At 37.0% G+C, this 15,213-nt stretch overlaps 1 protein-coding gene across 1 annotated transcript in view; it reads right to left on the reverse strand.

Annotated features, from left to right (window-relative positions):
- MOV10 (Mov10 RNA helicase) overlaps positions 1–4,486 on the reverse strand; it is a 40,687-nt gene extending 36,201 nt beyond the window's left edge. The window contains exon 1 of the mRNA XM_087959578.1: positions 4,353–4,486. Coding sequence (XP_087815704.1) covers positions 4,353–4,486 — 134 coding nt within the window. The remainder of the gene's footprint in view (positions 1–4,352) is intronic.
- Positions 4,487–15,213: the final 10,727 nt, after the last annotated feature.

The raw sequence follows: 15,213 nt of genomic DNA on the forward strand, positions 1-15,213 counted from the left end.
AGTGAGTTAGTAATAACAAGAATATATTGCTGTGATAAATATTTCAAAGGAGTGTGTACACCTGCACAAGCACACAGACATATACACACACACACACACAGAGGGGGGAAGAGAGCGGGGAGAGAAAAGAGTGTTTTTGAGCAGATCAGTTATCTTGAATTTCTAGCTCCCTTTTCTCAGGGGTTTTGTTATTATTCTTGGAATAATATAATAATATTTTTCAGGATTTTGCAAAATTAAGTTTCAAACCATTCTTTCTGCCATGGCACAAGTAAAAAGCTGTTTTCTGTATTTACAGAACTGAGGAAGGGCAAGCACTTTTTCTTAACAGGAAGAAAAATGCTAGCCTCCTTCTTTCAAATGTGGCTCCAATAAGAATCGCCCATCTTATTTTTTTTAAATAAAACTCCACCCAGGTATCATTTTTATAGATGCATTTAACATGAGACAGAAACCTGGATTACTAAATTACAAAACCCAAAGTAAGAGCTTTACAATTCGAGTTTCCTTTTGCTGTATCTCAGATTTAACTGTAGTTTAAATTTCTGTTTCAACATTTTACTTGACCTATTATAAAAAAAATACATATCCCATTAAAATCTCATTTGCCACATAAACGTCAAACTTCCATCGTATCCAAAAATATTTGAACTGATACAGTTCAAGGTAGAAAACTTGATACTCTCCCCACTTCAGGATCTTTCCAATCTTAGAAGTGCACAAATTTCTTATGTACTTATGTTTCACTTTCTATTCTCCTGCAGTAGATTTTATACTGCAAATGACTCATTGGCTGTACTGTATTTGTTCCATTATTTCAATGTTTCTATTTACTGACTTCTGTTTGTAAAGTTGTGTTCATAATAATCAAGCCTGTTTGTAACAAAATGTTTAATATTTTAAAATCTTTATTTTTTAAAAAATAGCTATGTTACTATTAATGAACCCTGTGTTGAAAGGCTGTCAAAATGCCTCTCTTCCGAGGATTCGATTTTCCCGCTGGGAGAGCTCCGGCGCAAGGATACGGACAACTGCTTGAAAGCCGGATCTTTTTTATTTTTCAGGAAGGCGAGAGATAGCGAAGAGGCTGCGTTCCTGGGCTAGCTACCTTCGTATGGTAAGTCCCTTGATTTTTATACCCTTTTTCTCCTTTTGTGTCTGAGTGCTTGTATTTGTATTTAATGTTTCAAATCCTGTCAGGGTTTGTCTTTATTTCTGCCAGAGGGTAAACTCCGCGGGGTGCGGAAGGCAAACTTTGCGGGGTAGATTGATTGTATTATCAGCTTCGTTCTAATCTCTTTTAGCTTTATAATTGTTTCTTATATTTGCTTTGTGGCAATCTCCTATCTGTCTCCTTTATAATCTATATATGTTTTTGTGTCTTTTGTCTGTTTTGCGGATTTGGCATGTCTCGTGTTTGTAAGGGTTTTCTTTTCTTATTTCTCTAGTTTTCTTAATTATTTGGGCTTTTGTCTAAAAGGCTTCTTTAATACCTTTTATTTGATTCCTTTTCCTATGCAAGTTTGTTTTATGGCTGGCCTGATGTTCCCTTTGGGCTTTTCCTGCTTGAGTTGCACCACTGTCCTTGTGAAGTTCCCTTTCCACACCTGTAAATATTTGTTAGTGGCTGTAAATTAATTTAAGAGAAACTGATTGAACTATTGTTTTAGGGTGTCAGAGATTGTTCTGTGGTTAAGAATATCTATCACTAGACATAAAAAAAATGGGAAATTAGAGACATCCTTACTGGCCTATCAAAGAAACAGATTCTTAGCCCATCATACAACATGGAGAAAAGAAAGTCAAAAGCTTCAAGAATACCTTGTTAATAAATTCAGCTATAGAGGTCTAGAGGAGTGTATTCCAATATCAATTTTTAAGATTTTGAATGCTGACTACTAATTCCTGACTTTAAATGTCATTAATGTAAGGGCATATGAATCTTGCTTCCTCGATTATGGTCTGCAGTTAAGGAACTTGATACGCTATCCATTTTGTTCAATAGTAGATGAGAGTGCATGTGTTGCATAGCTGGAAAAAATCTCGTCCAAGTCCAAATAACGATGAAAAATATTTTGACAACCTAGGACCGAGACCATTTAGGTGAAAATTATCAAGAAAAATGTTAACAAATGTAAATCTTGGGGGAGATTTGGGACATATGTCTCTGTGCCTGGGGGCACACACCTTCAGTGAGTCTTGACTTGTGACTGCTTGGACTAGAACCAGTAGCTTTTTCTGGTGAGATTTTTGGAAATAGTTTGTTATTGAGAAACTGAAGGACTGACCAAGATACAAAGCATTAAAGGCATACCACCAAATGGGGGAGTTTACCTTAGCAATGCAATCACAAGCAGCCTACAGGAAGCCTATAACTTACAGTCTTCTGATTTCTGATCAGTACCTTTCATTCAGGGTACTACAGCAAACAGGTTCCTACTTCATTAGTGGAATACATAAAACAGCCCTCCTATTCTCTTTCCCATTTGTTTGGGTGTGACTAGGATCAAACCCTGTTTAAAATCTTTGCTTAATTCCTTCAGACCCAAATTATACTTCCCTCTACATCCCAGACAAACTTATCTGAACCAAAGAACAGAAGCCTCATCAATCACAAGCGGACAAAACAAGGAAATTGCAACCTAAAAATCCCAATTCTCAATGCTTCATCAACTGATGACTTCAACCTTTAACTTCTTGAATCTTCAGCTCTGCTATCCTCTTCAAAGACTCATTTTGCCTAACAATGTAACTCACCCACTTATACAAACAAAGACCTCAGCTAGCTTCCCCAAACTGGCCAACCAATCAGATCACCAGGATTTCGGACCTTGTAACCCTCAAGGAAAGTTGGATGTGATAGTGAGACTTCTGACATTCTAGGAATCTTGTTTTTTATCTTGTTCTTTTTTAAAAGTCTTTAAGACTTAAATCTGAATGCTGTAACAGTATATATAGTTCAGGAACATTTGAGACCAGTTTGGGTTAATAAATCTCGCTGAAGGATTTTTACCTCTATACCAATACTGAAAACCTTGTGGGGAAATGCATAGCAAGTTACAAAGCCAGGCAGAAATCCAAGTTATGCAGATGAGATAAGCTGAGAGTTGGGGACTGGCCTGAGAACAGCAGTATAAATGGCAGAATCTCTTCCTGTTACTGGTTCTCAAAAAAAATTCCCTACCTTCCAGAACAGCAGGGAAAGCTTTTTCAAGGGTTTTAAATTATTCCTCTTGAAAAACTTTTTGCAGTTTGTCATGTCAACTAATTTTACAAATCAAGATTGTTCAATTGCCATTGTTTTTACTCTGCTTTGCTCTTTGTGAAGGGACATCTTTGAACTAGTTTGATGAAGGTGCATGGATTTCTTTCCTTACAATTGAAATGGGAATGGGAAAATAAATAAGATTGAAACCAGCCTTTTAATTAGAGCCCCCATCAAATAAATAAGTTGAAAGAGCACCAAGGCCTCCCCAGAGCCTGCTCATAAGTTACTTAAGATATGAAAATTACATGTGGTTTATTCACTAAAATGTTACAAAAATGGAAACAGGCAGATGGTCTCAACTCAACCGTAGAACATACAGAACCAGAAACAACACATCTCAAACCAGGTCTAATTCTTTGCGAATAAGTTCTATCTAGGTGAATTGCCCAAATTTAATAATCTATTGTGCATAGAATCCTATACTTGTCTTTTTGTAACATCAAACCCATCTACTTTAACGGAAGTTAGTTAAGGATAAATGAGGCTTCTTGGCCTTGGATTATTTAAAAAGAAACTAAAAAGGCAGGCAAAATGGCTGTAAGCGTAAGTCATGCAGAAGGAGAGATATACTAGCCAAGACTACCCAAAGTGGCTTATCCAATGGCTAGTTCCAATGGAAACCATTTCGAAATCCAGTTTATTCATTTTAAACCAAACAGAATTAGGCTTCGCAAAGTCTGAATTAATGTCATTCAGATCTTCTGCAAAACCAAGGCTTTCTTTAACTCTCCTTCCGTATTCTTTCCTCCCGAAATCTTCGTCACTTCGTTCAAGGTTTCCTGCCTACCAAAAATGTTTTAGCATTTCATATTGAATGGAAAGCTGTGAGTTCCCCGTCTACAGCAATCGAAGTCTTCCGCCCCTCCTCGCCTCATTTCGAGACGGCGCCCAGAGCCCACCGGATGCAGCGCCGGAATTAAAGGGCGCCGGCACCCCGCGAAGTTCATGCCTTGGAGCTGTTGAGGTTTTACTGTTAAGGAGAAAACAGTTTAAGTGAGGAAAACGGGACCCGCTCCCACGAAAAAGCTCGTGGCCACGTCAACAGGGCTCTGCAGACCCGTTTTGCAAGCGTTTCATCACCTACCGATTTCGGAACTCCTGATTGTACAGAGCCTTCAAGGCAATCTTGCTGTTCAATGTCTGGTTGCCAGAATCCTGCAGGAACTGTAAAAACTGCTCTCCGATCTCCCTCATTTGCCTAAGGGTAAATTTGGGCATGGTGATCCGTTTCGCGGGAGCTGCTTCGCTTTCCCTCGCTCACTCATAAGAAGCGGCGCCTGCAATTTGGTCTCGCTTCCTCTCGCCTGGGGAAGTATCCAAGTGGCGATCCTGAGCTCCTCCTCTTGTAAGCTAAAACTTGAAAGAGGAAGAAACGAAACTGAAACCGCACCGGTCCCTCTGCCAATCCCAGCGTTTTCTCATGAGCTCCGCTCCGTTGCCCCAGGAAACAAGATACGAAAGCTGAGAAAGGACATTTTATCATCTGTTTTCCTGCTCGTTTGAAGTTTCCGAAAATCAGGTACTTTTCCGTAAATACGAAAAGTTATAAAGGTCACACATAAAATGAAGTCTCATCATTATCACAGACGCTTCTAGAATTATTTCGTTAGTCACATAGAAACCTGGGTCAATTGTTTTTATGATCTTTTTATTACATCGAGGAGTGAATTAGGAATTTACGCCTTAGAGGCATCGAATTATTTCATTAATTTGTACCCCACCCTTATTTTTACAAATGACTCAAGGCATTTGTAATTGTAGCCCACTTTCCTCCTCCTATTCTGTCCACAAGAGCCACCCTGTGAGGCGAGTGGGGCTGATACTGACTGGCCTGGCTTTCATGGCTAAGGTGGGACTAGATTTACTGCATCCGGAGAAACTGGTCTTTATTGCATTACTTACCAACCTATAAGCCCAATATGCATCATTGCAATATATAGCGTAGAAAGTTAGCACCCACCCCTCTCCTAGAAGAATGAAATTTAAACAGATTAAACAGATAATCAGAGTTGGAAGGGACCTTGTTAGGTCATCTAGTCCAACCCCCTGCCCAAGCAGGAGACCCTACACCATTTCTGACAGATGGGAGTCCAATCTCTTCTTGAAAGTCTCAAGTGATGATGCTCCCACTGTTGCAGCAATCTTGGTCACCAGTTCAGGACACAAGACCACGAAGGGTTGGAGAAACAGGTTTATTTGCACAAAGGTCCAGAGCATTAACATGTCAAATTCTGAAAACCGGGTTACTCCCAAGGTGTGACTTTTATTCAGCTTATAACCCTGGACTTGCCTAGGGTGTTACTGTTAACTCGGTATACCATGACAGAAAAGGAGTAGTTTTCATATGGCTCTCTTGCTACATTTTCCATATATGGTATTATCTTACACCATCTGTTACTTCTGGTAGCCACCTCTTGCAATACATTACTGAAAATATCTAGTACATAGGTCACATTACATTCATAGGTCAGGTTACATGTTACATTCAGCAAGTCCCTGTATTTTCTAAAGCTTGCAACATAATAAGTCAAATAACTTCTGCTAATAGTATTAATACCTTTTGGTATTTTCTCACACTGCTTCACCACAACTTCCAAGGGCAAGCTGTTTCATTGGTTGATTGTTCTCATTGTCAGAAGGTTTCTCCTTATTTCCAGTTAAATCTCTCCTTGTTCAGTTTCCATCCATTATTCTTTGTCTGGCTTTCGGGTGCTTTAAAAAATAGCTTCACTCCTTCTTCTCTGTGGCAGCCCCTCAAATATTGGATCACTACTATCATGTCTCCCCTGGTCCTTCTCTTCACTAGACTAGCCATGCCCAGTTCCTGTAACCTTTTTTCATATGTTTTAGTCTCCAGTCCCCTAATCATCCTGGTTGCTCTTCTCTGTACTTTTAGTCTCAACATCTTTTTCTATAGTGTGGTGACCAAAACTGGATGTAATACTCTAGGTGTGGTCTTACTAAGGCTTTATAGAGTGGTATTAGTACCTCACTTGATCTTGATTGCATCCCTCTGTTAATGCAATTTAGGATTGCATTAGCTTTTTTGACTGCTGCTGCATACTGCTGGCTCATATTTAGCTGGTTGTCCACTAAGACTCCAAGATCCCTCTCACAATTACTGCTATTGAGCCTGGTTTCACCCAGTCTATATGACTGGAAATATTTCAGGAAATATTAAAAAGGTAGAATATTATCTCTCCCTGGATGAGAAAAGGAGAAATATGCTTTTGGAAAGCAGCCCCCACCTTTGTTAATAGCCCCAGAAAGACTGGGTCATCCTAGCTAGGGTCATCCTAGCTACAAGACAAAAGGCTCTAGAGGGTGATAAGATTAGCCCTCTCTCAAGATCGAAACCAAGACAAAGCCATTAAGACATAATGGGAATTCCCCAACACCCTTTCAGAACACAACCCTCTTCATTACATAATCACTCAGCAAGAGTCAATCCAGCCTAGAGTGCAGACAGCCTACAAATTTAGCTAAGACCCCTGCTTCTTGGGAGTCTGACAAACAATAGGATACATTTGTGCCACAGGAACAGGAAGCAAGTTCAAAGTTCAAGAGAGGGTATCTCTCTGTGTCTCTGTCTCTCTCTGCCTCCCTCCCTCCCTCATTCTCTCCCATGTGCTCGATTGCCCAGGACCTCAAACCATGTGGTCCTTTCCACAATTAAACTGTCTTTCCAAAGATATTTCCAATGTCTTTCTCCCCACTTAGAACTGAACTGAGATGGACATTTCTTCCAACAATATTGATCTATTGCACAAAATGCACTTTGCAGATTAAAAATGGTGTTGTGGAAAAATCCCAATGAGAGACAAAAGACAGCAACACAAACAATATTTCTTAGTTTAAGCTTCAGAGGTTTATTACACGAGCAATTTGGAACATGGACAGCCATCATAGTATCACAACTTTACTTACATTAATCACCCATTGTAATGAGGCCCAATGACATAGCAGGTCCAGCATGGACAGCTATAGGCCAATGGCCCTGAGCTGATTTGAGCTCTATCTTTTATACCCTTTTCTAATGGCCACACCCAGATGGGCACTTTCTTGCAACATTTCATAAATCATTTCCATACGATAGGCTGCTACAACAAAACAACTTTTTAAAAGGATTTTAAAATGGTCCTATATAATGCCTTTCTAATTTTGATTCCTAAATTGAACTTTTATACTTGTTTAGCTACTTGTGCATATCCTTCCTTTGATTAAGATGATTTTGCTTTCATTTCCTGAACTAGCAGCTGTCTTATGTATATTTTGTTATATAATTTGCATAATGAAAGTTTAGGTATAATTTGAGTTATATGGTTTGGATAATGAAACATCTGCAAGAAAACAACCAACCTCAGAGAGTGCCAAGGACCCTCAAACAAATATACACGAAGTGCTTATCAGCACTTCTCTGCAACCAAATGTCCTTCCATTGTGAACCAGACATTCCATAAAACTGATATGATTAACTACGGCATTTACTTTTGCTACTAAACCACAACATTCTGTTTTAAAGTGAGATCAGTCTTGTGTTGCATCTTTCTATGTCCACAATAAATTAATCAGAGTGTTCAGTCTTTGCATTTTTAATTTAACAGTTTTCAGGCAATATTTCTGCTAATGCCTGGGTGGCTCTGTTGTCATTATTAAAAATCCATAACATTAATATCTATTCCTTCTTACATAAGAGTTTGTATCCACAAATAATTAACTTTGGATGTAACTTGTAAGGAGATAAACTGATTTCAAGCAAAGTTTTACAATTTTGTGTTAGCAGGGATCTAGCTAATTATAATATAGGCCAAGTAGTTTGGTTTTCATTGCTTCTTAATAGGATAGAAATACCAAAATAGTTTTAAGTATTGGAGTATTCTATTAAGTACTGAAGGAGAGAGATATATCAGCAGCAGACAGGCAAAGCTCTACCAGACTACAGCTCCTTTTGGTCCTCAGGTTATGAACCTAGTGTAGCTCATGCATGTCCAGGTATACACTAGGGGCATATTGCATAATGTCTGTGGAATTGATAGCTTGGGAATCCCTAGGCTGGATGAATAGTACCTAGAATGGCTGTAAAAGCAGTTTGCATGCACAAATGCTACTAATTTCACTGATATCCGTTTCCAAGTATTTTGATGCTATTGTTTTAAGGCATAGAATTGTCCATACATGTATTTTATATGACAAGCAACCCAATAGACTTGCTGTTGGACTGTTGATGATAGCAGAAATGTGTTGCCAATGTTGGAACAACCTTGAAACATTCTGCTACATTTGTGGGGAGTACACACTTAAGCCTCAAAGACACTGCACAGTTAAGAAAGTGTACAAACTGTACTTTGATTGTAAGATTGATGATGAAGAGAAGGCCTGGGCTTCACACATTTGTAGTGCAAGATGTGCTACTGGCCTTGGACCTTGGCTTAGAGGAACTCAAAAATCAATACCATTTTCTGTCTCAATGATATAGCAAGAACAGAATGATCACATCATGCGACTAATATTGCTGGTTTCTCTTCTAAAAATAAGAATTCAATTAAATACCCAATCTCTCTTCAGCCATGAGATCAGTGATGCCACATGATGACAATCCGCTAGTACCAAAACTACGAGAGAAATGGACTTAGATAAAACAGACATGCTGCAATATGCCAGCCAGACATGGACAGTGACAATGATCTGGATTTTGAACTATGTATCTCTGGTAAGCCTTATCTCATAACACAGTCAGAATTAAATAATCTGGTCAGGGACTAGGTTTATCAAAATCAAAAGAAGGATGGTGTTTTCTGTCATGAGGTATGAACATTTCTGTCTTTCAAAGCCAAGATGATTTAACCAGTTTCTTTGCATAGATTGACAGCTTGTTTTCTCGGCTGACATTGATGGTTTATTCACAACTTTGGCTTGTGAGCATGAGCCACTGGAATGGTGTCTTTTCATTAGTGTTAAGCCTCAAGGCTACCTTGTTACACAACAGCAATGTATGCTGCACAAATGAAAGAAACACACAAATACATGGAACTGTGGTTAAAGCACATCCAGTGCATCAATGAACCATTTGTTGACTTGACAAAGATATTTTTATCTCTACTTCACCTCATAATACAGTTGATAAAAAAATTGTGAAAGTGATAAATGAGAAGTGAAGGATTTTATTAGAAACAGATATAAAAAAAAACCCATGCAGTGTTTTAATAGCAATAGATAAGCTCAGATTTAGACTCAAATCCAACCCTGTGTTCATTGCTACAATCCAAATTAATCTGCCATCTCTCTCTGACTTGCTGTGTTGCGTTCTCTATATAAGACCACATGTGAATACATACATGAGAATTTTTGTCTTACGTAATGTATCAAGTGTGCATTTTTCTCCAATACTTCTTTCTTTAAAATTGGAAATCAACTTAGATGTGAATGCACCACAATTACATTAAATAATCTAAATTGATACTCAGTTCTCAGTATTTCATAGGTTTTTTTCTCTGACCATTTCACTTTCAAAGTCTTGTATGAAAGCTCTATGTTTGGAAAAACAACCCCAGATTTTCTATTTCCTTTTCTGCTGCTTTCTGCTTTAAAACTTTTTAAAGAAAGAAATGCATGTTTGCTCTCTTTTTCCCAATCTCCATTGTGATGCAAGCATTTAGAAAAGAAAACCACAATATTCTTGGCAGGAAATCCTTAAATAAAACCATTGTGCTAGAATCCTCTTCTAATGAGAACTGACTGATCATAAATTCTAGATCATTCATGACATTGCAGATTTCTTCTTTATGGTACAATCAGGTTTAAATCAAGTATTAGATGGTAATTCTGCACCTTTCCTATGGAATGCCTCATATTCTAGCACCGTGATTGTGAACCTATGGCACGCGTGCCACAGGTGGCATGCGGAGCCATTTGCGTGGGCACGTGACCCCAGGGGTGTATGCGGGGCTCATTGCATTGTGGGTGCCGGCACGCATGTGCTTTCAGCACACCACAACAAAAAGGTTCGCCATCACTGTTCTAGCATAACAGGAGTTGATGTGATAATATGTTGAAGAAAATGCATAAATATATGCAGTTTACTGATTAATATTTTTTTGAACAAAGAGGGCACACTATTTGTTTGTTTTAACCTAGGTATTGCCTTATTCCAACTGACTCTGGTTGGTTAGCAATAGAATACTATAGAAACGGGTGGGGATCCTACCGGTATAACAACCGGTTTGCTGCACATGCGTGCGCACTACTTACAAATTACCGACTCCGGCAGGCATTCACCTTCTCCAGCTGACGAGTGGCACTCAGCTGTGCCACGCAAAGCAGCTGAAGACGAAAAAGCAGGCACTAAAGGACAGCCTAGAGCCCGGGTGGGTGGGCCAAACAGAAGACCAGATGATTGTCGCAGCGAACTGGTTTGGTGTCAGCTGCTCTTCGGAGTTACCGGTTCTATAGAATTGGGCCAAACCGGTACAATCCCACTCCTGCATAGAAATGAATGCAAACCAAGGCTAGATGGGATATGAAAAAAATATAGAAATCAAAACAAAACTAACAGATGTGTCCAACGAGAGGCCTCATTCGTATCACCCCAAAGCCTGGAAGAACAATCAGTTCTCCAATGCTTTACAGAATGCCAACAAGATGGAAGCCACATGTATTTCTGACCGGATCTCATTCCAAATGGTAGGTGCTGTGACAGAAGATATGATTACTGGGATGTGACAGATGACACTGTTTAATCAAATGGACTTGGAGCATGCCAGCTGTCTTTGCACATATGGCCTGGAAGAAACCATGGAAGATAGGCGATCCTCAAATAATCTGAACTGATATCACGTAGGGCATTATAGGAAATAATCATAATCTTGAATTGCATTCAGAAGCAGACTAGCAAGCAATGAAGCTCATTTATTTATTTTGGGTGTTTATATTTTTAGGAGACATTTTGGAATGTGTGCTTTTATTTGTTTCAGCTTGTTTGCATTTAGTTCCGCCTTAGTTTGTGAACTAAAGTTTTGCATTTCAATTACTCCAAAGAGAAATGATGTAAGCTATTAAAAAAAAACTTCCATCTAATGTACCGTTTGGTGGGATGGGTACAGTGTTATGGATTAACTATTTGTAATAAGTTATATTTCATGTGACAATGCTAATGCCATTATTCCAGCTTTTCAGACATGAAGAGTAACAAGAAGAGTTGGCAATAGCATTTAGATCTAATAATCAGATTTGAGGGATGAAAATGAGAGATGAATCTTTTAAAGGCATTTGCAGATCATATGATTCTGACTTGCTCAAACATTTCTTATTCAGCCAGTTATATTAATAAGGAGCTAGAAAAATTTGCAGAGATGTCAGTTAGTTCAATACATCACATCTGATATTTCTCCCAAAACTCCACAGGAAATTTCCCTAGTTTTAGGAATTCCAATAACATATAAAAATTTAAAATATTTAGCTGTTATTATTGTTAATAAAATGTTAATAAAATCTTTACAAATAACTATATACCAGCATGGAAGTAATTAAATAAAGAAAATAAAAATTGAGCTTCAAAACATTTAAATATTTTAAGGTGAATTACAGCAGTAAAAATGAAAATTCTTCCATGGCTAAACTTTTTATTTCAGTAGCTCCCATTTGCAATTCCAGAGCCAAGGGAGGGGGGGAGGGGTTCTGGTTTCAAGCAAAAAGATTGAAAATGAACCAAAGACTTTTATGTAGACTTCAGAAACAAGCTGGGGCATACCCAATTTGTCAATACCTTATCAAGCAGCAGAGTTATGGCATATGGTATCATTTATTATGGAAGTCTCCTTTAAACAATGAATTCAAACTGGAACTATGTCAGACCCAAATAAGTTTATAACTCAGTGTGAAAACAGATTAAAATATTTTTACTAAAACAATACTTCAAATTTGGATACTCAGTTTTTTTCACTTCCGGTTTGGGTCTCTCTAGCGACAGACCAAAATCCGCAATTGTGTATGGTTTCGATCTGTGCTCGCCGCTGGAGCGCCCCGATCCTTTGGATCCCTCGTAGAGGTGGTGAAGAGGGGGAAGATTGCTAGCCGAATGGAGGGGAGCCGCATCTCTCCTCCTTGGCTGGTCTAAACTCACTTTCCTGAAGGCGGTTTTAGTGGTGATCAGAAAGGGCCACCTCAAAGAAGAACCTGACTGGATAAGATTGTGCAGGAGGAAGACAAAGAGGAAAGCAGGACAGACCGGGCTAAACAACAGAGAACATCTAAGCAAGGTACCCTGAATCTAAAAATACCTAGAGGGATACTTCTGAAAGAAGATCTTTAAGCAGCGAAGGAGAGAGAAAAGGAGGTTAAAAACCCCCTTTTTACCTTTATATTGACACTTACAAATGGTATGGAAAGAAATTTATATTAATCTATTTTGACACTAGTAGGCAACCTTAAGCTGAAATCTAAGTGTCAAAAGGAGAATAAAGATTTTTTCTTGGTCATTTTAAAGCCCTAAAAAGGAGAAGAGTGGAGGCAAAAGGGTGGGACTTGGAATAATGGCAAAATGGAGTGCTACCTGGAAAAATAAAGAGGATTAACAGTGAAACTTTGAAAAGACTCCCGAGGATACATTGTAACTGAAATCTTATTAGAAGATACAGTAACCCACGGAAAGGAAAAGGAAAGGAAAGAAACAAGAAGGAAGAGTCTGGGATCATTTGGTGATTTAAAAAAAAACTTTTTGGCATTGGTTTTTTCTTTCTTTTTCTGTTTTTACTTAAAATCAATCAGGTGGTTGTTCAAAAGTGTTTAAAACGCCATCACTCCTGGGGGAATTGAAGATGAGTCTTAAAAAACAGATCTGAAAATGCAGAAAGGGGAGGAAGATCCTTTGGCTTCGTATTTGAATTTTTTGAAATGGAGATCCTGAACTATGAAAAGCAAAAGGAAAAGCTTCAAGAGCAAGAAGAAGGCCGGGACAAAGAAGAAGCCATTTTTAATGATCAAATAATGCAAAATGTGGTAATAAGAGGAAAAAGGGGGAAAGGAGTTAAAAGTTTGAGATCAAAGGGAACAGGCAAAAAGAGAAATAGTCTGAAAAAGAAGTATAACAGCAAGGAGAAGCAGAAAAGAAAACTATAGAAGGGAAAATTAGAGAGAGAAGGGTATAAAAAAAAGGGATGAGAAAAAGGGGGGAAAGATAGAAAGAGAAAGAACTTATGAGGGACAAAAACAGGAAATAAAGAAAAAGGGGAAACATACTAAGGTTAAAGGTATTTGCTCAGCTAGAAAACACAGAGACAATGATTAAATTAAGTTAAAAGTGAGGATTCTGCAAAGGTACTAAAGATAGTGTTGTGACAGTACAATACTGTCATGAGTTAGAAATGAAATAAGTAAATAATCTATGAGATAAAACTGTATTGTTATGTAATGGTATGTTTATTTATAATTAATGCAATAATAAAGAAGAGAGGGAAACATTGCAATTGTTTCTAAAGATTGATAAAATATTGAAAAGAAATGTGAAAGATTTATAAGGAAATTTATACCAGTTATTAGAATGAATTTGAATAATTATTTTGCTTATTAATAGTAAATAATTTATAAGATAAAACTGTATGACTATCCAATGGTATACTTATTAACAGTTAAGTAATAATGAAGAAGGGAGGGAAACATTTCAATTGTTCTCAAAGATTGATAAATATTGAAAAGAAACGTGAAAGATTTACAGGGTTCATACCAGTACTACAATGATTTTGAATAACTATTTTGTTTACGAATGTATATGTATGTATGTATGTATGTATGTGTAGATATGTATATGTATGTATGTATGTATGTATGTATGTATGTATGTATGTATGTATGTATGTATATATATATATATATATATATAGTATTCAGCTTTGTTGGTATTTTCCCACGTCATTGTAGTTGTGCTTTTAAAGTTGTAGCAATGTTTCGGCAGAATCTCATCTGCCATCATCAGGCTTCTGTATTTCAATACTTCTGTATTTCTGTATTTCAATACAGAAGCCTGATGATGGCAGATGAGATTCTGCCAAACGTGCTACAACTTTAAAAGCACAACTACAATGACATGGGAAAATACCCAACAAAGCTGAATACCATACACTTGAAAATATATATATAAATATAAATTATATATATATATATAATAAATATTAAGAAATATATATATATAAATATATATATATATATATATATATATATATATATATATATATATATATATATATATATACACACACACACACACACACACACAGATAGATAGATAGATAGATAGATAGATATAGTTTTTGCTATGTTTTTAGAATTTTTCTTTTTACATTTTCAAGGGGAAGTACCAAACAGAGCCTGAATGATGAGATCTACATGATACAAAATAGATATTAGAAATTTGAATGTTATAATTTTAGAATGCACAAATTCAATGTTTAATGAGATTTCATATGATAATAACAATAAGATTTAAAGGTGTTGCACTTTGATTGGCAATCATAGGGGGAACTTTGCTTCTTAAGAATGTTGGAATTTCATATGAAATTGTAAACAAGACAGATGAAAGTATAAGTACAATGAATAAAAAGATATAGAAATTTAGATAAAAGAAATACAATTGAATAAGAAAATGAGATAACCATAAAAGAAAATTAAGAGAAGTAAAGGAAGAAATCGTGAGAAGTTGGAAAAAGAGTAATAAAATATGAAGTTGAATACATAAGATGAATATGCATATGAAATTGTGTCTGTATGGAAATGTGATAACCTTGAACGATGCTGTACTCAAATAAGATGTTTTATTTGTTTTGTTAAAACTCAATAAAACTTTATTTAAAAAAAATGGATACTCAGTTTTGATAAGGGACATTTCCCTTTAGCTGTTTGATAACATATTTTGATCAGAATAATTATTATGGTTTGGCTAAAATGAAACATATGGG

This window comes from Notechis scutatus, chromosome 3 (assembly GCF_049901735.1).
Source record: "Notechis scutatus isolate UNSWTSFEM ecotype Mainland chromosome 3, rNotScu1.2, whole genome shotgun sequence".
Classification (NCBI taxonomy): Eukaryota; Metazoa; Chordata; class Lepidosauria; order Squamata; family Elapidae; genus Notechis; species Notechis scutatus.